This window comes from Aspergillus novofumigatus (genome assembly GCF_002847465.1).
Source record: "Aspergillus novofumigatus IBT 16806 chromosome Unknown P174scaffold_1, whole genome shotgun sequence".
In the NCBI taxonomy this organism is placed as follows: Eukaryota; Fungi; Ascomycota; class Eurotiomycetes; order Eurotiales; family Aspergillaceae; genus Aspergillus; species Aspergillus novofumigatus.
The window spans coordinates 3,064,859-3,086,220 of NW_020194274.1; the positions used below are offsets into that span (position 1 = coordinate 3,064,859).

At 50.2% G+C, this 21,362-nt stretch overlaps 7 protein-coding genes across 7 annotated transcripts; 3 read left to right on the plus strand and 4 right to left on the minus strand.

Moving 5' to 3' along the window:
• P174DRAFT_456552 (class I SAM-dependent methyltransferase) lies at positions 1-1,311 on the minus strand (the record flags this gene model as incomplete). Its single annotated transcript, XM_024829440.1, has 7 exons — positions 1-182; positions 234-472; positions 559-680; positions 780-845; positions 908-1,069; positions 1,123-1,243; positions 1,307-1,311. 7 exons carry the CDS (start codon positions 1,309-1,311, stop codon positions 1-3), a joined length of 897 nt encoding a protein of 298 aa, XP_024687538.1.
• A 3,337-nt stretch (positions 1,312-4,648) lies between these two features.
• Positions 4,649-6,060, minus strand: P174DRAFT_456553 (HNH endonuclease signature motif containing protein; the record flags this gene model as incomplete). The annotated part of the gene is made up of 2 exons (XM_024829441.1): positions 4,649-4,665; positions 5,067-6,060. 2 exons carry the CDS (start codon positions 6,058-6,060, stop codon positions 4,649-4,651), a joined length of 1,011 nt encoding a protein of 336 aa, XP_024687539.1.
• Positions 6,061-7,667: 1,607 nt separating this feature from the next.
• Positions 7,668-8,951, plus strand: P174DRAFT_456554 (putative MFS transporter; the record flags this gene model as incomplete). Its single annotated transcript, XM_024829442.1, has 6 exons — positions 7,668-7,793; positions 7,848-7,946; positions 7,967-8,529; positions 8,588-8,639; positions 8,670-8,755; positions 8,813-8,951. 6 exons carry the CDS (start codon positions 7,668-7,670, stop codon positions 8,949-8,951), a joined length of 1,065 nt encoding a protein of 354 aa, XP_024687540.1.
• Positions 8,952-9,299: 348 nt separating this feature from the next.
• On the minus strand, positions 9,300-12,703 carry P174DRAFT_509078 (gamma-tubulin-complex subunit SPC97). The gene is made up of 4 exons (XM_024831517.1): positions 12,237-12,703; positions 10,191-12,178; positions 9,918-10,135; positions 9,300-9,846 (listed from the first exon to the last, which is right to left on the minus strand). Exons 1-4 carry the CDS (start codon positions 12,622-12,624, stop codon positions 9,765-9,767), a joined length of 2,676 nt encoding a protein of 891 aa, XP_024687541.1. The 5' UTR covers positions 12,625-12,703; the 3' UTR covers positions 9,300-9,764.
• Positions 12,704-12,889: 186 nt separating this feature from the next.
• pup2 (proteasome core particle subunit alpha 5) lies at positions 12,890-14,243 on the plus strand. Its single transcript, XM_024826287.1, has 5 exons — positions 12,890-13,074; positions 13,134-13,146; positions 13,218-13,296; positions 13,399-13,742; positions 13,841-14,243. The coding sequence occupies exons 1-5, from the start codon at positions 13,050-13,052 to the stop codon at positions 14,118-14,120; spliced, it is 741 nt and encodes a 246-aa protein (XP_024687542.1). The 5' UTR covers positions 12,890-13,049; the 3' UTR covers positions 14,121-14,243.
• A 57-nt stretch (positions 14,244-14,300) lies between these two features.
• On the minus strand, positions 14,301-16,381 carry P174DRAFT_437384 (25S rRNA (adenine645-N1)-methyltransferase). Its single transcript, XM_024826288.1, has one exon. It carries the CDS (start codon positions 15,944-15,946, stop codon positions 14,378-14,380), a length of 1,569 nt encoding a protein of 522 aa, XP_024687543.1. The 5' UTR covers positions 15,947-16,381; the 3' UTR covers positions 14,301-14,377.
• A 695-nt stretch (positions 16,382-17,076) lies between these two features.
• On the plus strand, positions 17,077-20,380 carry P174DRAFT_362913 (putative C6 finger domain protein; the record flags this gene model as incomplete). The annotated part of the gene is made up of 4 exons (XM_024821886.1): positions 17,077-17,251; positions 17,314-17,957; positions 18,009-19,123; positions 19,180-20,380. The coding sequence occupies 4 exons, from the start codon at positions 17,077-17,079 to the stop codon at positions 20,378-20,380; spliced, it is 3,135 nt and encodes a 1,044-aa protein (XP_024687544.1).
• Between the last annotated feature and the right edge of the window lie 982 nt (positions 20,381-21,362).

Below are 21,362 nucleotides of genomic sequence, written 5' to 3' on the forward strand. Positions count from 1 at the left end.
TTACAAGGGAAAGTACGCCTTCAGGCTCGCTGTTTCCGCCTCTCGTCGTGCTTGAGTAATGAGGTCCTGGAAATCTTGCTGAGGCATGCCGGAAATCTGAGTCAATGGATATAGTGCCAATGATGGAAGGAGATTATTGACATTTTCTCGATTAAGCATGCCGATTTGTTGCATTCTACGGTCTAGAACACCGATTCAGCGGCCCGCAAACGAAACGGACAGTGAGAACTCACCATTCGACCACGCCGAAAGAGGAAGAGGAATCATTCTCGCGTCAATTTCTTCGAAACCTCCATCCCGAAGAAGGGTGTTCAACCGTGTTCCTACACGCAGATCCTTTGTTCCTTCGTATGACCTCATGAACTGTCTGCTCCATCGTCTCAGAGCATGTTCCTCGGTTATCGAACCGTTGTCCGATTGGACGTTGAAGTATATTTCGATCAACTGTACCCATCCGCCTGGCTTCAAGACTCTAAAGAATTTGACCAAGTCAGCCTTCGGCCATTTCTTTTGTAACTTGCCATAAGGCCGACAGCCCTGGCTTAACAGAGAGCGCACCTTCTGATGTCTGCGAGGTAGGACGGCCACCTGGCTCTGTTGATGCCAGTCGCAAGGAGACTCGAGTGAACAAGGTCGAAATGGTTGGAGGGAAAGGTAAATCGACGGTTGAGGTCATCTACCTGATCATGAGATGTCAGTCTAGCTCTTTCCAGGAGCCCTGACCAGCCGAAGCCTGCAGCTATGCGTCCATCTCTGGATCATTGGAAGACTCCGCCCACCTGTAACGATAGATTCTCGGGCACGTCATCCGGATTCTTATGCGGAGATATGTCAAGACCGATTACCTTGCTCACGCCAAATTTGTCAGCCTCTGTATGTGCAACGCGTTGAGTACGACGATATTCACCCTGCAATCTGGATATTGGGTAGCCACATCGACTGCCCAAGATCCAGCGCCATAACCGCAGTCGAGTACTCTGCGAAGTCGAGGGATCGGTGGAAAAATCAGTCGGCTGTCGAAGATCCTGAAGAACACTCGATGCTGGAGGTCGAGGCGTTCTGCTTCTTCCTGATAATGAAGAACGGTCAATGCTTGCACAATTTCGAAGACGGCAGGCGTACATCATCAACAGGCTCAAACGCTATCCGGTTATCGATGGAGAACTTGTGGAACTCTCGACCCCGAATCGTTACGGTGTGGAGGTATACTTCGTCCAACTCTTCTGTATCTGAATCAGGGCTCCTTGTTATGGAAGTGTCAGCACGTCCTCGCATTAATGTGGTCAAGGTATATCGGAGGGAGTACGTCATGCCGTCTTTGTTTCTTCGACGTCGTTCGAAAGTCGGCTGTCCCAATATGTCTGGTTCAAAATGTTCGATGAGGGGCGGCGAAAGGCCTCCGATGTCGAGCGGGTATATAGGAGGAAAGCGAACGCGAAACAATGTCTGGGAAGGGACCTGTGACTGGAAACGATTGACGTGGTACAAGATACTATTGCGGAGCTCTTTCTGTTCGACTCAGACGAGAAAGAGAGCAAATCCCCTTCTCATGGAATGTCTTAGGAGCGTACTTTGCGGAACTCGAGGCTCTTACTAAATGTGTGGACGGTGGGAAAACCCGCTCTGCCCCAATCCTGGCTTCTCTCCTGCGCCCAGGGACAAAACAATGCTGATGGCGAAAATTCAGTGGACCAAAACTCCTACGAAAGGACAAGCATCATCGCTGGATTGGTCTCTGAGCCATACTACTACACTGCGACCTCAAGCTACGATAGTGTTCATTGTCGACAATAGCGAGCCTGATTACCGTATTCGGACTAAGTCTGACCTCCAACAAGTTTGCAGGGAAAGGAGGGGTCGGCGGTGTCTTCCAGAGGGGCCGCTGGTGTCGACGAGATCAAATAGAGGAAGATCTCTAGGGTCTTCTCTGTGGCTTGGCTGCTGGGTATTGGACTAAATTGATTATCCAGCTTCAAATGGTTACCTGACAGGTTGGGTCCGCGTTGAGGGACATTTGAAGGCTCCTGCAACCTATGTTCTAGATCTTGATGAAGAACGCCAGACTGATTCGTTTCGTATGAGCGTATGAGCGAGACATTGGGTGCTCCTCCCACTTAGTTTCGTCTGTCTCAGAGTTATTTCCGCTCGAGATCCAAAGCGACGGCTCGGACCAGCTAACTGATGCACCTTCATGCATTGTATACAGTTACGCAATGGATCCCAATACCCACCAAAATGTCGATTACCCGACAGCCTGCATGCACTTAAATGGTATACAGAGGCTACAGCCGCCGACAAGAAACGGCCGAGAAATGGGTTCTATCACTACAGAAGCACGAAGCGCTACGGTATTCAGCTTGACTCCCAAAGAACTCAGCCACAGACAATGCAGGGACGCCGAACGTCTTCTGGACTAACGGGTCGTTGCATGAAAAGTCAACACGCATGCAAGGTAATCCTCAATCATTATAGAACCTTGTTTAATTTCAGCAATCAATGTCGTGGCAATCACATGATAAATTTCTCACTCACGCCTGCGTCTTGGTCCTGGTTGTGGGTCGAAAGATTTGCTCATTGACTCCAAGAATGCGAAGAAAGCTCAACGAAGGTAAACTAATGACGGTGTCGACGACGGAGCTTGGTGGGGATACATTCTGAGTGGCTTAGGGCTCCTCATGTACAAAAATAGGAGGAAAGGAGGTCAGCAATAATGCGCAGATGGTGCAAAAGAAAATAACCGTGCAGTACGAATTCCTTACAGGGCCTTATTCCCATAAGTACTCATCCCTGAGAATATGAGCCACAAAATGGACTGCATGAACTATTCTTTTTACGACTCACTGTCTGTCTCTCATATTCATTCGTTTTTCCTGGCTCTCTCTGCAGCTATCACCGCGCCCCTTCACCGCTTCTTGTTGGTGTGTTAACAATCCTTACGACTTCAGCCAATGTGATTGGGTGACGATCAAAACCGTGGATAACAGGCACGCTCGGTCTGCAGCTCTTTCTAAGAGCGGGGCAATGACGTCCACTGGTCTTTGGGACAGTCAGAAGCATAAGACGAGCAAATGGGTCTGCGTAAGTGAGAAGACGGTACCTCGAAAAGTCTTCTGAAACCGAATATGGCGCTGGACATCTCAGACTCCTCCTCGAGTGCATCCTAGCGCGTATGGGTAGTATAAATTCGACGCAACCACTTACCGTGGGTTTTCGTTACGGGCGATCTACGGGCGCTATGCCCTCAGGTTGAAAGGATCCAGGCTCTCGGGTCTCGCTCTCATTTCGAAACATAATGAGAGCTTCGAAGCCTGTCAGATCGATGATAGCAATTCCAGAACCATGGTTCACTGCTCGTGAAAAAACGGCTACTGGGGCCGTAACCCGCTGGCGTGTTTAGTGCAGCCGATGATCTGACGTTACATAGCTGCACTGGCCGGGAGTACGGAGAACTGACTGGACTAAAACCACCCGCCTGCCTCGTGTCCTGAAAGCTAGTGTGCCGACCCCTGGCAGAAATCCCGGTGGGCCTCCCAACTATTGACGGCCCCAAAGGCTGTCATATTTGACGCTGACAGCAGTGATCTCCATCACAAGGGCAATTTCCTCTGTTTTTGGGGCATAGATGAGTAGATGCTCTGCCGTCAAGCGAGCTACCTAATGTCAGAGCCTGGAGAACCTGAACACCAGACAGCGTGGCACTGCTCTCAGCCTGGCCCAATGATTTCCTTACCTACAAGGCAAAGAACAAGGAAAGATTAGCGTCTGATTTTCGCTGATTTATCTACATAATTGACTTGCACAGGGGCTTGTGCGAACGTGCCATGGACTGAATAATCCTTTATCCAGCAGTCAATATGCGCAATTCCCTATCTGTTCTTCAGCCCTGGGAGCGGTTGGTAGAGTATCAGCTACCAAAACACCATCTGCGTGCAACTCCAACCCCGTGTCGGCCAGTTTGAGCAGTTGGTAGTGCACTGCCAGATAAATTCCGTACTAAGCGGGTTGTGGAACATCGTTAATTCGTGGTCGGGTCCCTGCCTCCTTCGTTTTCTTATTTGGAATCCTTGAGGCACTGCCTGCGGGCCTACCACTGGCTGCTTCCTGAGTCGCACAGCTGCTCCTGTATGTGGTGCTCTGGGGAAGGCAGGCACGATGGTAACAGTTTTGTTTCCTAATCTACGGATGATTCGATATTCTGAGGGAACGTTCAACTGACATTGACGCGGATGGAGAGTATCGTCTTTACTATTCAGAGGTGGCCTGACTCAAAAAGTACGTTTGTTTCTGGCTTGTTTAGTGCTGACTGGTTGCTGCGTTTGCATAGGCAGCAGTCAGGGCCAGTAGTGCTCCAGGAAACCTCTTCCCTTTGTCACCCACTCCTCCTGCATGGTGATATCCACATCGAACAAATGCTCTCCTGGCAGCACGTCCAACTTAACGGGAACGCTCGGTAACACCTCCCGCAACCGCTTTACAAATCCCGTCGAACACACTGTAGTGCACCCCTGTTGGGGCCCCTCCCCTTACTTAGATAATAGTTTATCCAAACTCCGCGCACACAGACTAGAAATAGGGGGAACTAAATAGCTTAGAGGAATCTAAGCAGTTCATTCTGATCATTACAATACGTATGTTTTTATTAGCAAACCTATACACTCCCAAAACCTAGTAGCCGTAGCAGCGACTCACAGCCTAGTTGACGATACCTCGCTGGCTAGGAACCTACCTCCCTTAGTAGCCTATCTCCTACGGCTCCTCACACCTGGCGACCTGTATAATCGGTAGACGCCCAATAAGGTCGATTCCCCATCGTGATACGCCGACAGGAATTGACCAACCTGTGCGCCGTCCAATCATCGAAACCAACCTAGGCTTCCTCGACTTCATCGGCTTCCTCGGTAGAACGATGCGTTCCACCTCAGCCTGCGCCTCAGCCGGTGTTAAACCACCCGTGCCTGCAACTAGCACTCTGGTCTATTCTCTTTTGATTCATCGGTCTCTGTCCTTAAAGTAGGAATCTTGCGCGTATCTTCTAAACACTGCTCTTCCAGACTTCGAGTTCATACCGCGCTCATCGACCGTGGGCAACAACGTGAGGCTGCTGACAGACAACAGCTCCGCGATATTCGTGCTTCCATCACGGGCGAATGCGCCAGTGGCAGCATAGTCTTGCATAATTCTGTCAATCTTCACGCCCCTGCCCGTGGCATGGAGAATATGAGCCACGGCACAGTGAAGCTCAAGTAGTTCACGGGACGGCAAAGGATATCGTCCGTCATGGCATATAAGATTGACAACCCCATCCTTTGGAAGATGATTATTTTGATCTCTGGCGAAACGACGGAATGTCTTCACGCAATACTGATTCAAGGTGTCCGTTGTTTCCAGTGTCATACTAAACCGTCCGAACTGTTTGTGCATCCCGGCTGACATCATCATGACATTTGTCAATGAGTTGATCTGATCATAGTGGAAGTTGAGCCTCGACCGAATGCTTGGAAAGTATTGGAACATAGTTGACCAGATCTTTACTATCCGCAGGCGCTCAGCATCACCGTCGAATTCTGAAATGGCGAAAGGTATAATGTGCGCTGTCTCGAGGTCTGCTGTGACCTCGTCGGGATACTCGTCTTCTAGATTGACGTCGTACCCGCCAGAGATTACGCATTTGTTGCGTTCTCTCCGTAGCGCTTCCACTCGGAGCTGTTGCCGTTTCAGACGGGTCATGGACTTGTCTGTCATAGCAGCAAGATCCTCTAGTGAGTCTTCCAAGCCAATTCGCGGCGAAGGCGTAATCTTCGCTGTCTTATCACCAGCAACTTTGAGGGGTGTTAGGAGGCCAGTGATTATGCTCTGTGCAAGTTGATGTAACTTGCCCTGCGCTCCAGCCTCAACTATGTCTTGCCCAAGGTTGCGTCTCCCGTCCGCAGGTAGGTACTTAAAAGTGTCGCGAAGGACGTGCACCGCGTCATCGCTAGTATCTGAGGGCTCATAGCCGCGGAGTATCGCCTGGACGTCATCTGGCATTTCCCTAAATATCACAATATCTAATTCTGACATGGCTGTTGTCAATTAAGAGTCGTCGATGTCCTGACTGGACGCCATTTTGGGGGAGCTGGTAATACAAGGATCTAACGGAGCAGGAAGATGCTGTTCTCAGTTGGAGTTTAGACAGTGACAACGACAATAACGCACTAAATAGGTATTTTCTCTGCGCTAACACAGACTGAATGATTCGATTTGGTAACTGGAAAAAGGCGCGTTGATGTAGTGAGATAGGCTGGAGAGCTTCATGTGGTTGCAGTTGTTGGAGATGGTGTTGATAAGCGATAAGGAAAGAAGTACTGCTTCCGCGATAAACTAGCTCCCGCCCGCTTCCGGCCCGATCCCGGCCCCACTTTTCGTTTCTTAGTGATGTGTTCTTCCAGGTCTGGTATGGTATAGAAGATATTCACCTCTTTGACGGACTGCATGGTGTATCCGTTCCGAACAGTGACGAAGTGCTACAAGCAGACTGGCTGGTCTGGGAGAAACGTTCGGAGAGGAAAGAGAAACTGGAGGTATTCGAACTTGTGGTCGGGACTGGATCATTGACTGTTCTCTCTTCTCCGTTCTGTGGAAGAGCACAAGGAAGAGCTGTGATACATAGGGTCCAAAGGTGCAGAGGATTCAAAAGGAAGCAAGCTCGCAGTCGTCACGAAGCTGTCAGGGCCCAGATCTTCAAAGGCGTCTCGAAGAGTGTCCAATAAGTTCTTAGCTCAGTTCCTTGTGAGAGGGGCCATCATTCGAAGGCCAACTCCCATACCTGTAACGAGAGTCGTCCAAAAGTTCAGGCAAGTCAATCTCTTGTCATAGGAAGTTGTCCCGCTGGAAGTTCCCTTGAATGACAAGAAATCCCCCATTATCTGTGTCGTAGTGAGCCTCCAAATCGAACTAGAGCTGCATGGCATTGAAGATGGTAGATTCGAAAGAGGGGGGAAGAGCGTCTGGCGGGAAACCGGAGAGAATCCCCGGACTTTCGAGGCGTTGGTCAATTTATGTATTAAATGTCCGGGAGATAAGCCAGGGGGAGGACTTTTTAGTGCTTATCCTGCGCCACAAAAGAATCAAATCGAGAAATGGAGCGCCCGATACTGGCTTGTCCCCTCTGTATGGACGATAGCGCATCCAGATATTGACAATATTGGCTTCTGACCGGATGTGGAAGTTGTGGATGCCTCCAGGATGCACCATCGGCAACCTCCAATCGATCCTCAATCACAGCCGAAACGGCTAGACAGGGATCCATGACTCGCCTTTTCCAAGCATGCCAATCACCGTTAGAAAATGCTTCGCTCTGCCCCATTCAGACAAGCATCTGTAGCGTCCGTGTTTCTCTCCCACCCGCCTATGCTTGAGAAGACACTAACAATGATAGGCGATGAGCTATATAGGTGTCTAGCCGCCAATCACCCAAGACTCGGTCGACTGGGATGTCTTCGAGAGCCCGTCGATACCTTACGTTGTCTCCTTAACTTTTTAGGTCTGCTTGACTCTTCGTGAAATCAAGTAAGCCATTAACGCATCGCATATCCGAGAGTCGAACAAATAGGGGCCACCTTGGTTTAGCATCATTCGGGAAATTATTTTCTCGTAGACCCTTTTATTTTACGCGAATCTTCTATATCATGATCCTCTCCGCTGCCAACATCTTCTATATCATCTTCAATACTCTTTGCGGAATTGCCAAGACGCAAAGCCAGCTCATTGCATATCGATTTCTGGCCGGGTTAGGAGGCGCTGGTCCTTTCGGAGTATGTATCTCTAAAGCGTTTCTTGTCACTATTGCTAATCTGAGCTTTGTGTAGATAGGGAGCGGTATGAACAGTGACCAGGACAGATGGAAGGCTATGGCAGTATTCACGCTGGCTCCCCTCCTAGGAACGGCTATCGGTCCCATCACCGGGGTTTCCTTGTTCAGTATGAGTCCTGGCCGTGGTGCTTCTATGTGGTCTCAATTGCTGCCGCTGTTGTTCAGCTTGGCGCGTTCTTCCTGCTTCGTGAGACATACGGCCCTGTTCTATTGCGAAGGAAATGTGCTCGCATGCGGAAGACGACGGGAAACATAAACCTCTACACCGAATATGATGGCATGTCCTCGACCGCTTTGCTGCACAAGAACTTGGTCCGACCATTCCGTTTGCTGGCCACGCAGCCCATCATCCAGGTACTGAGTCTGTATCTGGCATATCTCAACGGCATCTTATACCTGATGGTTGCTACGTTCCCGGACGTCTGGACGACGATCTATCATGAATCGGAATCGATTGGATCGCTGAACTATATTTCTCTAACGGTTGGAATGGCTATCGCAACGCAGCTGGGGACTCGGATCGCCGACCGCGTTTACCAACGACTGCGTGCTAATAATGAAGGGGTGGCTCGGCCTGAATTCCGGTTACCGATTCTCTGTGCAGGAGCATGCATTGTCCCCATCGGACTCTTCTGGTACGGTTGGAGTGCCCGGCCGGGCATTCACTGGATCATGCCGTAAGTGTTCCCTTGCATGATTAATCTACCGAAGGAGGATATCGCTGACCCCGAGAAGAAACATCGGTGCCGCCATTTACGCCGGTTCTACCGTTGTACAGTTGGTTTGCGTCCAAGGCTATCTCATTGACACATACCAGCTTTTTGCCGCAAGTGCCATGGCCGCCGTCATGGTTCTACGAAGTCTGTTAGGGTTTGCATTGCCCTTGATAGCCCCAGTCTGTAGGTTCTCTCCACCGCCCCGCCCCCTACGACTTGTAAAGAACTCTATTGACTATGAAAGATATACTACCCTCGGGTTTGCCTGGGGTAACAGTCTACTGGCATTCGTTGCAATCTTCATTGGAATACCCTCACCACTATTCCTATGGTTTTATGGTGAACGATTGCGCGAGAAGAGCACATATGCGAGAGATACTTGACTGTTAATCCCTTCTTCGATCGAAGTAATAATCGCGCTGGAGTGACCATGTATATTGGGCTAATTTTTCCTTGCCGATGTGGCTCGTTATGCGGCTTCCTTTTCTATAGATAAGTTTATTAATTTGCTTACTTATCCTACGACCTGCGTTGTCTGTAGCAAGAAATGCAGCAAGTTTCCGTTTTCCCGACGGGAACTTGATTAACAGTCGGTTCTCGTTGGAGTACGTTGTAAGGAACTGTTAATTGCAGCCAGGAGTCAGGGAAAGGATTATACAAATTTAAGAGCAGATAGAATGTCGTGTTTAAGCATGAGAAACCTTTGTTTCAACAATTGTATTTGTTTGGAAGCCAGACTAAACATGCATCAGGGTATCTAAATCGAATTTCATGTTCATGTTGTTCATTCGCTTCCATTTCCAACCATATGTCATCATGATGTTTGCGTTTACGAAGTAGTCATCTTCGTGAAGCCGTCGTATCTGTAAACCTGCAAGAGAACAGAATTTGCGAGCGGCGAGATTCCGAACTATTCTCTTGGAGTCATCGGCCGAAAGTCATCCTAGCTTGCTAACACAGCAGACACGAACTGGGATTGGGGCCCAGTGTTAGATTTGTCTGCGCAAAAGGTGCTCTTCAAATAGAAGAAGCTGTATCGCGCCTGCTGAGCACTGACGGATATCATTCAATGATTACAAAGATGATGATCTCGCATGTCGCAAGTGTTAATCATCCACAGTGTCTTCGAGCACGCTGCAGTTGTCTGGTTGTGTGGTATATAGCGTGGTTGGTCAAGTACATCAGCGGTGGGACGTTCAATCATCTTTGCTGATTGAGCTCAAAGCGTGGGCCAATTTGAGAAGGACAACGCTTTCCGTCGCAGCAAAGTAGTTCAAGCTATAGCCAAGGATAATCAGCATTCATTGGCGAGAAAAATTCAAGATCTGTATTCTGAGCCGTTTCCGTACCTGTCCATTAGGATGCGCAGATGACGGTTGAAATGGTCCTCGTATCGTTTCAAGGTGTCCTCTAATTTGCCAATCCGCGTCGGGTCATAGCCTCTACCATCGGAATTAGACGCCTTGTTCCCGGACAAGTCCACGTCAGCAGAAGCCAAAGCTCGTGCAAGGGAGGAAGCGGTCCAGGACGCAAACATAGTGCAACAGGTCATCAGCTTCGAATGGATCTGGTTCCGAAAGTAAGTTAGCAGCGTTTCAATTAAGACACAGTATGGGTCAGACCTTCAGCAGCTTGGCCTGGGTCAGCATGCATTCCTTAAGGCATGTGTCCAGAAAATCCACGTGGTCCTGCATAAGCTCATCCACCGTCCGATTAACTTGCTTGGTGCCATTGATCGTCACTTCCGACCCATCAGCATCAGTGCCGTTGACTCTATCCATCAGGTTCTGCCAGTTCGGCTCGACGACCTCTGCTGTGCAAAAGTACAGCAGCTGCTGGACAAATACAAGCATCTTGGAGCGGAGACTCCATGCGCGCCTCTTCCACATCTCCAGTCTGCGGTCAGAAGACTTGTGCCGCCAGCCAATAACCTTGTTCTGATCTAACCAGGATGTAGTTAGCAGAGTCTCGAGGTGGCGCAGCGAGAGGAGGTGTCGGAATATCAGTTGATATCGAAGGACAGTCTTGCGGCTTATGACGAGTGACAGCGGGAAGGGGACGGAGTAATCGAGTTCCAGTGCATCGAAACCAACAATATCCTTGTCGTCCTCTCCACCTTGTGTTTGAGGAGCCTGGTATCTCTCGAGAACCGCCTCGGGGTTGTCTTGGTCGATGCCGGAGACGCTCACCACTTGCATCAGCCATTTTGTTAGCCCGATCTTGTTCATCCGCACTTTGACGTCCTCCTTGAAGGGATCAGAAGCTGCAATGCTGCCGGGTTGACGTAGTACTAAATCAAGCAGCGATTGAAGCTTGTTCTCATTAACGCTTTTGGCTGGTTTGCGTAGCTCTGACGAGCCGAGCTCAAGAAAGTAGGAGAAGAAGTCGGAGCGATCCAGAAAGAAGTAGTGCTTGAGAGACCGGAAGCGTGTCGTGAGCGAGTTCTTAGTGAGAAGGAGGTTCAGCAGAGATGCATTGGCATAGGTGTAGGCTGCATTGACGTTGTCTAGGAACCGGGGATCATCTAGGGTATGAGGAACGTCCGTGACTTTTTGGCTAATGTCAACACCACCACATTCTCGCACAACATTGAGGTACTTTCCGGCCAGGAGCACCTTATCTTTGACACCTTCAAGCTGGGGAGGCACTTCGTTATCGCGAATAGTATATCGTTTCTCCCAGTACTCGTCTGTGTAGTCTTCTTCCAGCTTTTCTCGCTTGATCCACTTCTGCTCTTTGACAAGGAACTCCGCGTGAGGATCTTTGATGTCTCCGTGGTGCAGCCACTCATTAAGCATCGCCATGTACGGCCGACTGGCGTCGCGGAGCAGCTTCTCCAGAAGAGTCTTCGTGGTTGGGTCGCCGGAGAACGTGGCCAACCGCTCGGTGAGCAGTCGAAGGACATTGCCTCCTTTGCATATCTTCTTGTTTGACATGGCCCCCGGGATGAGGTCTCCTCCTTCTTTCAACTGCTCTAGAATATTGTCGACGTCGTCGAAGTCGTCGATTGACTCATCGATATCCTGATCTAACAGTCCATTGCGTCTCAAGAGTTCTTGTCCGAGAGAGTATAGTTGAGACAAGCATTGGCTTGTTGGCATGGTGTGTAAATGCAGCATATGTAGTGTAAAATTCGAGTGGTTCAGCAGTTGTGTCTCAAGTTGAGCGATGAGGATTAGATAGTCCTTTAATATCCGTCGAATCGTGGCGCACAACGCATGGTTAACGGCTCCATATTCAGCACGACTCTGTACTTCCACGAATGACTCCAATGCACTGTAATGCGTCGCCATCTTCAGCATGGAAGAAGTCAGGTCTCTCAGCGTCGGGTCCAGCCCGGACGGCAGTTGAAAAGCTGGACCAGCCAAACGGTCTTTCTCCGCCGTCGGGTCAAACGTATGATGGTAATGGATATATTGGCCTTCGAATCCCATGAACACAAACAGTAGGTCTTCCAAGATCACTGCTTCCTGCGCGTCGGTGTTAAGTTCGCGAAGCGGTGTGGGATGAAGCGGTTGCGGCAATGCAGAGGCAAGAGGAGGTACGGATACACGACTGGCTAAAGGTGCGGTCGAATGGGGAATCAACGAGGCTTGCGGCATCCAAGATTCTGTTGTCTCATAGTCAGCAATGGTCGGAATGCGCGCAACTGATCTCTCTCTACTAACGCTCCGCCGGCTCTTTCTCCTTCTTCCGGGCATTACCAGAAGTCGCACCATCTGTCTGATTAGCTCTCTTCATCCGTAACTTTTCCCAATCTCCTCTATTTCCCGCGCTTGCCGACTCTTTAACTGGGTTCCGTGTGCGCATTTGAACCTTTTCTCTCGTGTTGATCGTTGTCCTTTCGGTGCGCTTTTCGCTAGTGGTGATGTTCTGTTGATCTCGGGAAGCTCTGCTCTTTTGACTGGACGCACTGTCACGAAGCTGATCCATATTTTCCGATTGTAATGGAGACGCAGCAGCGCGCAAAGCAGCTTTCTCGGCGTCGACGCGATTTGATGCTACGCGGGGCCGTGATGCACCCATTTGACTGGCGCGACGCTCATTGACGGACATGATCCCGCGAGACAGAGGATATGGTGTCAACCATGTGGCGGAATCAGATCAGAACAGATTGAAGCCAAGGCAATTGAACTGTTGATTGAGAAGAGCAATGATAAACAAGGACAGACCCAGTTGCTGCCCGCCAAGCATGTACCGTACCGCAGTTTACATTTCCTGATCCGGTAAGGCAGCGGAGTTAACGTATCAGGCGCAAATGATGCCTTGCAGCCTGAGGCCTCCGTCAACTCTTTGCCAGGCTCCGTCGACTTGCGTAGTTGTTTGAGAGCTTCACCCGAGCTCCAAGACACAGCTTCCACCCACCTCACCAACCACTTGCCGTCATTCTTAATCTCGTCCCTCTTCTGGATTCGCTTCTATATTGAACCTCTCCTCGCTGAAGCCTCTTTTCTTACTTCCTACTGCGGAGATAATCCAAGATGTTCATCGCGCGATCGGAATATGGTAAGCTCTATAGCAACCTCCTCTCCGATGCGGTCAGCTAACGCCAGCTCTGCCAATAGACCGTGGAATCAAGTACGAACCCGAAGTCTCCTCTGTTAGCTCCTTGCCATGATTCCCAGTTCTGATGATCCAAATTATCACAGCACCTTCTCCCCCGAAGGGCGTCTGTTCCAGGTCGAATACTCGCTTGAAGCTATCAAACTGGGATCGACAGCGATCGGTGTACGTTCATCCCTCACTAAAGGCCCTCTTAATTTGAATTGCTTTTGCTTTTACTGGCGGAGATGGAAGAATCAGTTTGGCCTGTCCCTAACTTCCCTTCAGGTAGCTACCTCGGAAGGTGTCATTCTAGGAGTGGAGAAGCGTGTCACATCTACGCTTCTCGAAGCGTCGTCCGTCGAAAAGATTGTCGAAATTGATCAGCACATCGGATGTGCCATGTCCGGTTTGCAGGCCGATGCCCGGTCCCTGGTCGAGCACGCCCGCGTTGAATGCCAGAACCATGCCTTTCACTATGCAGAGCCTCTGAGAGTAGAGAGCACGACCCAGGCGATCTGCGACCTTGCACTGCGATTCGGCGAGACCGGTGATGATGATGAAAGTGTCATGAGCAGGCCTTTTGGTGTTGCCCTATTAATCGCGGGTTATGATGAGGATGGGCCGCAACTGTACGTTGAACATTCCCAGCATCACACAGTCATATGCTCTAAGCCGCCTGTTGGCCGGTTCTGTCGTTGAATTGTACTAATCTGAGTTTACGCTTCAGGTATCACGCCGAGCCATCCGGCACATTTTACAGATATGATGCAAAGGCCATCGGGTCCGGAAGCGAAGGTGCGCAGGCGGAATTACAGAATGAATACCATCGTTCCTTGACACTGCCCGAGGCCGAGACACTGGTATTGAAAACGCTGAAACAGGTCATGGAGGAGAAGTTGGATGCGAAGAATGTCCAGCTGGCTAGCGTTACTAAAGAGAAGGGCTTTCATATCTACAATGACGAGGAGATGGGCCGGGCTGTTGCGCAATTGGGCGGTAATCAATGAGTAAGGATTTAATGGACGTATGTTGAGATTCCGCCTACATATATCAGGAAAACTTACGACGTCCGCCGTGGACCGGTGTCTGTTTGACATCTGATAGAAGAGCAATGACATAAACATTCTGCGAAACCTGACTCTGTTTGCCGTAACTTTGCAGTCTGTACAATGAGTTTTCATCGTTATGCAGGGGATTAGCTAGATGGTATTTGTAGTATATACAGCTATTGATGGCTAAATACACATGTAAATATGCATGTCTCTTACCGAATTTTATAGACACAAGGCTTGAGGACACGTGCCTCTTCCTCGGGAGACAGGCCAGCGCCGACATCAGTCGCTTTGTCGATGAATCTTTTCTTGCCGGGTCCTCCTGCTGCAGCGACAGAGGCATATTTGCCCTTAATCGGGGCACCACCTTGTTTAACAAATTCCATCTTCACAAACATTTTGTTCGACTTGTCAACCGATTCAGGTTTGAGAATGAAGCCACGCGTGCGGAACACCTCAATGAAGGCCGAGATATCAGTTTCGTCATCATCGGCCTTACGAGCGTCTTCTGCATAGATATCGGCGTCGTCCACATCAGAGCCAGCATCGTCCTCACCCGCTTGCTTCTTCTTGAGCTTTTTCTTCTCGGACTTGCTAAGCGGTTTGCGTGCACCAATCTGGGCTTTCTTGCGGACGACCTTGCCAAAGCGGCTCTTGACCTCACTGACCCAGCATTCGCCCTTGCCATCGCTGCGAAGCACCCGCCACGCTTCTTCCACGAAAGACACCCAGTTGGTGCCCATCAAGCTAAGACAGAAAATAGCCACATCCACGGATCCGTCGGCAATGGGCAAATTAGATATATCTGCTTTGGTGATGAGTGAACCTTGTGGAGCATGCAAGTCAAAGTTGAGCAACTTCAGGTTCAATTTCTGCGCTGAGGGTGTCAAAGCCTGCGCGAGCTGGGCATCACCGCAGCCCAGATCTGCAATTGTGCAGAGGCCATTAGGTCTCCGAGGAAGCGGCGGAACCTGTGCGTTCTTCTTGTTGTCAGGTCTGTTGCCCTTCTTAGAACCTGACGACACGCCTCCTCTCTTGCGGATAGCCGAAATGTAGCCATCGACAGGGTTGGAAGGCCACGACTCTTTGACCTGGCGAGAGAATCCCGCATGGTACTCATCGAAGAGCTCGGGGTTGGAGGTGAACAGTTCAAGGGCCTTGGAAGAGGGTGTTGTATACAGCGTCTCGTTCAGATGACGGAAACGGGAAGATATCAACTTCTGCCGCATAGCCTGCTGAAGCGGTGTAAGAATCGCTTCTGTTTTCGGCGGAGCAGGAGGAATAACGGGTTCGCCGGCAGAAGAAGCGGCTTGCTTCTGTTCTTTGGGCTCTTGCTGTTGTTCCTTGGTCTGATTCTTGTTCTTATCCTTCTGCTTCTTTTCCTTCTTATCTGCCTTATTCCCGACATCCTGAGCACCGCTCGATGTATCCTCTTTGTCCTTGTGGGCGTCTTTCCTCATCTGATTCTTCTGATTTCCTGACGTAGAAGATGCTTCATTGCCTGGCTTATGCTCCTTTTTTTGTTTCTTGCTAGGCTGCACAGCATTGTTTGCACCCTGCTTCCGGGATTTCGGGGTGCCCTTCTGACCTTCGATATGTCGACGGTACATTTCGTCAACATTTGCTTTGGTAACATGGTCATTGCCGCGCTTGCGCTTGTTGGATTTAGCACCTGCTTTCGGCGATCCATTGGTCTGTTGAGACTGGTTTTGAGATTGCGATGCAGGCTCCTGCTGCTTCAGAGCAGAGCTCGGAACGGACCATCCTGGGACGGCAAACATGATTGCATGAGCCAGTTTACGATATCAGCGCAAAGTAAGATATCTGTCGATAAATCTAGGAGTATTGATTCTGTGCCGACTCAGAACCGTATGCGAGAGCAAGCTAAGCAATTTCTTCTGCCAGCGTCGTTTTTCAAGGCTAGCGTCCAGCCTCTACCTCTCTACACAAAAAGGAAAAAATATCGTTGGCGGTGAGAAGCGACCAGTATTTCTGCTGGTCCGAGCTAAAGGCGGTCAGGTCAGCCTTGAGTTCTCCGCGCCCGGCCCCTCCCAGATCAGCAGACAGCAAGAGTGTCAGAATCAAGCTATTTTTAAGCTTGTTCTTGGTCGAGAGCAGTCTACGGAGTAGATCGGCTCATTCCTCCGTTTCTTTTTTGATTCATCATAACAGGGAAGAGACCTGGGATTAGTGACTTCCTACGTCACAGAGAATACGTAAGTCCGAGCCTCGGTCTCTTATCTTATTCTGGGATCACGAAAGATTCGTACTGGTCGTGCAACCAAGAGTGCTCAAATCCCTTGCTCATGATCTTTACGCCAGAACCCAACTAGAAGATGCAATATATCTCAGTTCCAGGCGCATGATTGCCAAGTAAAGCGATCGAACACCCTTGTCAGCAGTGACCATATCTGCAGACTGGATGACTAACCTAAGGCCTAACAAGGCAGTGAGTGTAACCACCGATTTCAATTTGATCAATAGGCACCACCTCAAGTCACTCGCATATTTTGGCAATTTTTGGGCCTTATGACCTGCCTTGCTGAAAAGAAAGCATGATTATTACTATTCGAACTGTCCACGCCTCAAAACTTCAACACTGCGGGAGCCGCGGAACCTAAGAGACTAAATAGTAAATAAACTCCAGTGGAGAAGCCTGGAAAATCTGGCCGACGGTTTCGGGCCAATTGAGGGCTGTATCATTTTGTGCTACCACTCCAGTGCTGCCTCTAGTTAGTGGAACTGCATCTCCCCACTCATGCAAACTGTTGGGCCCCCAGGGACTCGTCTTAGAGGTATCTCCTCTCTTCTATCCCTTTTTCCTATTCCCTAAATCAGTTTCTCAACCTCATCGGCCCACGCTGCCTCTCGGTTATGGAAACAGCCTCACCTCGACACCAAGTATATCGTTATGGGGGAGACAGCAGCTTTCGAGGGCCCTCAACGGGAGCCATTGACCAATGATTCAGACACAAATCGGGTCGCAGATATACCAGCTGCGGCTGCAGAACCAGAGGCGGAAACTGAACCGAAGAGCGCGTCTGCACAGAAGTTCCCCAAGAAACGCACCAAAACAGGGTGTCTTAGTATGTTCAAAACAAGATGATGGTGGCAAGGATTACAACAGTCATTGACCGTTGAAATATAGCTTGTCGACAACGCCGCATTAAATGCGGAGAAGAGAAGCCCATATGCAACAATTGTGTCAAATCAAAACGAGAATGCAAGGGCTATATTCAGCGTGTCATCTTCAAAAATCCCATCGGCATATTCGGAGCGTATAACACTAACCAAGCTCTCAATGCCCCGATGCAGCCAACATCCTCGGGAGCCCCGCTTCCAACTGGATATTATGATCAGGAGCTCTCTCAGCTGAGACAGGCTGGCTCCAACAGGCCGTTGTTGGCGCCGCGGCCGTTCCCACTAGCAGCCACGAGACAGCCTACTTTTAACGCAACTGGTAGTGCAGGAGTACAAGAAACTTATATGGATACGTTGCGACCTCGACCGCAGCAGTATGAAGCACCTCTTGTCTCCGGTCCCAGCGCACCCGGAACTGTAGGGGCTCCAACATTGCCGTTTGACTTCCCGCAGCACCAGCTGGATATACAAAGTCAAGACCATTCGCGACATGGAATGGGCGCGCCGACGTACAATATCGTTCCAGCAGCAGATCAGAGGTTTCCGCCTCAGCAGGCTTCACCGTGGCCTGAAGCTCCAGTGCCGGTCATGAATCCGCAAGGGACGTCGATGGACCCTACCTTAGCATTTGTAACTGCACAAATTCCTCAGGTATGAGACCACATCTTATCTGGCTCGTCACTGTACTAAACATTGTACCAGAAGTTGTATCAAGCTGGGCCAGCAACCACAACCGCGTTCGCTTCAGGTACGAGACAGGAAGAACAATCAGTGCATGAACCTACAGCCATCCCGCTGATGACATCTTCAAACGAACTCACCTACGTGGATGACGAAAGTGAAGAATACTATGATGTTGAATCTGATGAAGAAATGGAAGAACAAACATCGGCCGAAGACTTCAACCAACTCAGCCTCATTGTGGCCTCTGCAAATCAAGATGAACGGCAGCTGCGGTCTTTCACGACCTATCTGAACGAACCCAACATGCTTGCTTCTTATCGCCCTACGCTTGGCTCGTCTCCCTTGAATAACCCAAAGACAGCTCGAATCTTCGTCCACTTTATCCATTCAACTGGCCCGTCTTTATCAATCTTCGAGCGACATCCTGCGGATTCTGCACACACGCTTGGCTCACCAGTGCCAGCAGCTCAGCAAGGCCTGTGGACACATACAATGCCTCTCAAGGCATTAGAGCACCAAGCATTGCTTCAAGCCATACTTGCTCTCAGCAGCTTACATATCTCGTATCTGCAACAAGCGCCCCCGACTGTTTCGTTGAAGCACTATCATTATGCGCTCAAGAGAGTCGGTCATGCGGTAGGTCTGCCCCAAAGGCGCAAACAGGTTGGCACCCTGGCTGCTACACTCCTGTTGGCATATTATGAAGTGATGACTGCCGAGCATTCGAAGTGGAACAGCCATGTCGCAGGATCGGCCCAGTTGGTACGCGAGATTGATTTCGCCACTCTCACACGTGATATTCGATCTCACCGGCGGAGGGTGTGGGCTCAACAGCAGCGAATGTTGGAAGACCAATCGGCTTATGCGGCTTACTATGCCTTCGACGAAGGATTTTTGGAGGATGACCCATTTGCTGAGAAAGAAAGCAGCATTGATGAGAAGTTCATAGGAGCTCTTCTGGGTCGGGCGGTCAATTATGACCAGTTTGGCCAGATTGAGGATGGGCGTATTCGTTCGCGCGAAAGACACTTTACCCGGAAAGACATTGAGACCTACAGAATCCAATGTGATCTCTACTGGTGGTACTGCAAACAAGACATGATCCAGGCTTTCATCGGGGGCGGCGGACTTATGTTAGTGACTGTCCTCTTTTGATCATTGGCCTTTTAACATGCTCATCGTCAGCTAGATTACCTTTTTCCCGTTGGGGCCAGTGCCCACCGCGCGCCGGTATTGGTCGATTGGATGCTGTCTATGGCTCAGCGGACCATCTATGGCTGCTGCTCGCCCGGCTCACTGATTTCGGTTACCGTGACAGAAAACGAAAGTTGCGTGTAGCTAAAACCACTGGCCAAGACTGGAGACCAGGTCCGGGCCTTCACAAATTCATGTCTCGCTTTGCCAAGGGCGGTGCGAACGGACCAAGAGGGCCTCCTCCGGGATCTGTACAGAACCGTGGGCCTGAACCTAACCGCCAGTCGCCCGTGGGTGGTCCCAATGCAGGGAGAGGAAATTCACCTCCCATGTATGGCATGGTTCCACCAAGAGGACCGACACGCCTCCCTTCGGCGTTTGCTGGCACAGCACATCGAAGTCCGTCGCCGGGTCAGGATGAAGAGGGAGATGTCATGTCATATGAAGATGCAGAGAGCGAGTGGGAAGATATTCGGGCTGCCTTTGATACCTTCGCCGGTGCCCTCGGTCCTGATTTCCTTCCTCTGCCAGCTGACACTATCCCTCCTATATCGACCCCATTCGGGCCAGCGCTGCAGTACCGCACGCATACGGTTGCGGTGGTGTGGGGATTCTACTATGCAGGTCGAGTTCTATTACACAGACTGCACCCGTCAATGCCACCTGCTATGATGGTCGCTGCAGGAGTGGCAGCGCCTACGACTGCTGATTACGCTCAGGTTATCGGAAAGATGGCCGCCGGTATATATTTCCCCCAGTGGTTCAACGTGGAGGCGGGGAAATTGAGCCCTACCTTGGGGGCCTGCTTGATTGAGATGACTGTGCCTATTTTCTTTGCAGCCGTTCAGTTTGTTGACGCTGCCCAACGCGGCTGGACTATTTCGAAACTACGCGATGTCTCGCGCTTGACTGGCTGGAAATCGTCTGAGGCTATAGCCCTTGGCTGCGAAAATGCATGGGCTGTCGCCGCAAAGCAGGGGCGCGGCCCTCCATATGAACGTACGCAAGAGAGTCTCCGCAAACGACCAGAGCCGGACCCGTCACCCGAGGAAGGCGTTAATGAAGAACACCATGCAGGTGGCAACACAGAGAGGAGACTCGTTACTATTAGTAAATCGATGCATGTTCACTGGGCAATGGGGCTCCTGAGCCTGGAAGACGATGTTCTGAAGTTGGAAACAGACGACCGGAGATAACAGATATTCTTCAGTGCCGAACTACTTCTTTACGTCAAGCGTATACCCAGGAAGACTGCGAGCTTTCTAGCTCCAGCGTCAACACTCGCGGAACCGTGAGCGTGACTCGAGTCTGAATCTTTACAGGCTTCTCATAAACAGAAACACGCCTTCGACATCACAGAACTATATACTATAATTTCCGCTAAGCTGAGACGTGATAAGATTACCAGGTGGTTGCGTCCCCAATCTGTTCAGGTAATATTGTCGCATTTGCGCGACAGATGCCTCAGGCACTTGGCACTTTGAGATCATGAACTCAAGCTCTAGAAATGCAAGACCATCTGGACGACACACCATCGTCGCTGGACACTTCACAGCGCCTGTAAAGAACCTAGGAAGATTGGCTGTTGCCCCATAATGAAGTCGTGTTCACGAAACGGTTTCACAGTGCCTCATCGGGGCGATCCCGACCTGCAGAACAAGGGCAAGAGGGCAATATGAAATTTTTCCAGTGGCACAGGCAATGATTCGCTGCCTCGAGTCTGCAAACAATAATACATGCATGACAACGAAACCATTACCCTGGGGTAGGCGATGCAGGTACACAAGAAATGTGTTCGGGCCAACACATAGCAGACATCGGGCAGCCAGTCCCCTTGCAGGAAAAGAGCTATATACCCGTACCGATTGCAGAAAAATCCTGCCCGCTGCTGCTTGGAGCCACTTGGCCGAATTCAATTCCTGCTATGCATCCACTCAGATCGCCCAACTGCAGTAGATATCCTTCCTGTCAGTGCTAGTGTATTCGAGACACTTTCCTTATGCCCCTTTCCCTCCTTCATTGTAATAGATACGCTCGCGCTTCATGGTCCCAGGTCATAAAGAATTATGAATAAATTCGAATGTGTCAGGAAAGAAGTCATGTGGCTGGTATGGATTGGGCAGCGAGGTTCCCAGGTCACAAGTGGAGCTTCTGCAGGGGGGAATAGATAAGCGACGA

Bases quoted from the DNA above. Each gene is read 5' to 3' on its own strand.
- P174DRAFT_509078 (XM_024831517.1), bottom strand. From the start codon at position 12,624: ATGTCCGTCAATGAGCGTCGCGCCAGTCAAATGGGTGCATCACGGCCC. The intron at 12,179-12,236 runs GTTAGTAGAGAG...ATGAGACAACAG, and splicing joins GGAGAAAGAGCCGGCGGAGC to AATCTTGGATGCCGCAAGCC. The intron at 9,847-9,917 runs GTACGGAAACGG...CCTTGGCTATAG, and splicing joins CTGCGCATCCTAATGGACAG to CTTGAACTACTTTGCTGCGA.
- pup2 (XM_024826287.1), top strand. From the start codon at position 13,050: ATGTTCATCGCGCGATCGGAATATG. The intron at 13,297-13,398 runs GTACGTTCATCC...ACTTCCCTTCAG, and splicing joins TGGGATCGACAGCGATCGGT to GTAGCTACCTCGGAAGGTGT. The intron at 13,743-13,840 runs GTACGTTGAACA...TTTACGCTTCAG, and splicing joins GATGAGGATGGGCCGCAACT to GTATCACGCCGAGCCATCCG.
- P174DRAFT_437384 (XM_024826288.1), bottom strand. From the start codon at position 15,946: ATGTTTGCCGTCCCAGGATGGTCCGTTCCGAGCTCTGCTCTGAAGCAG.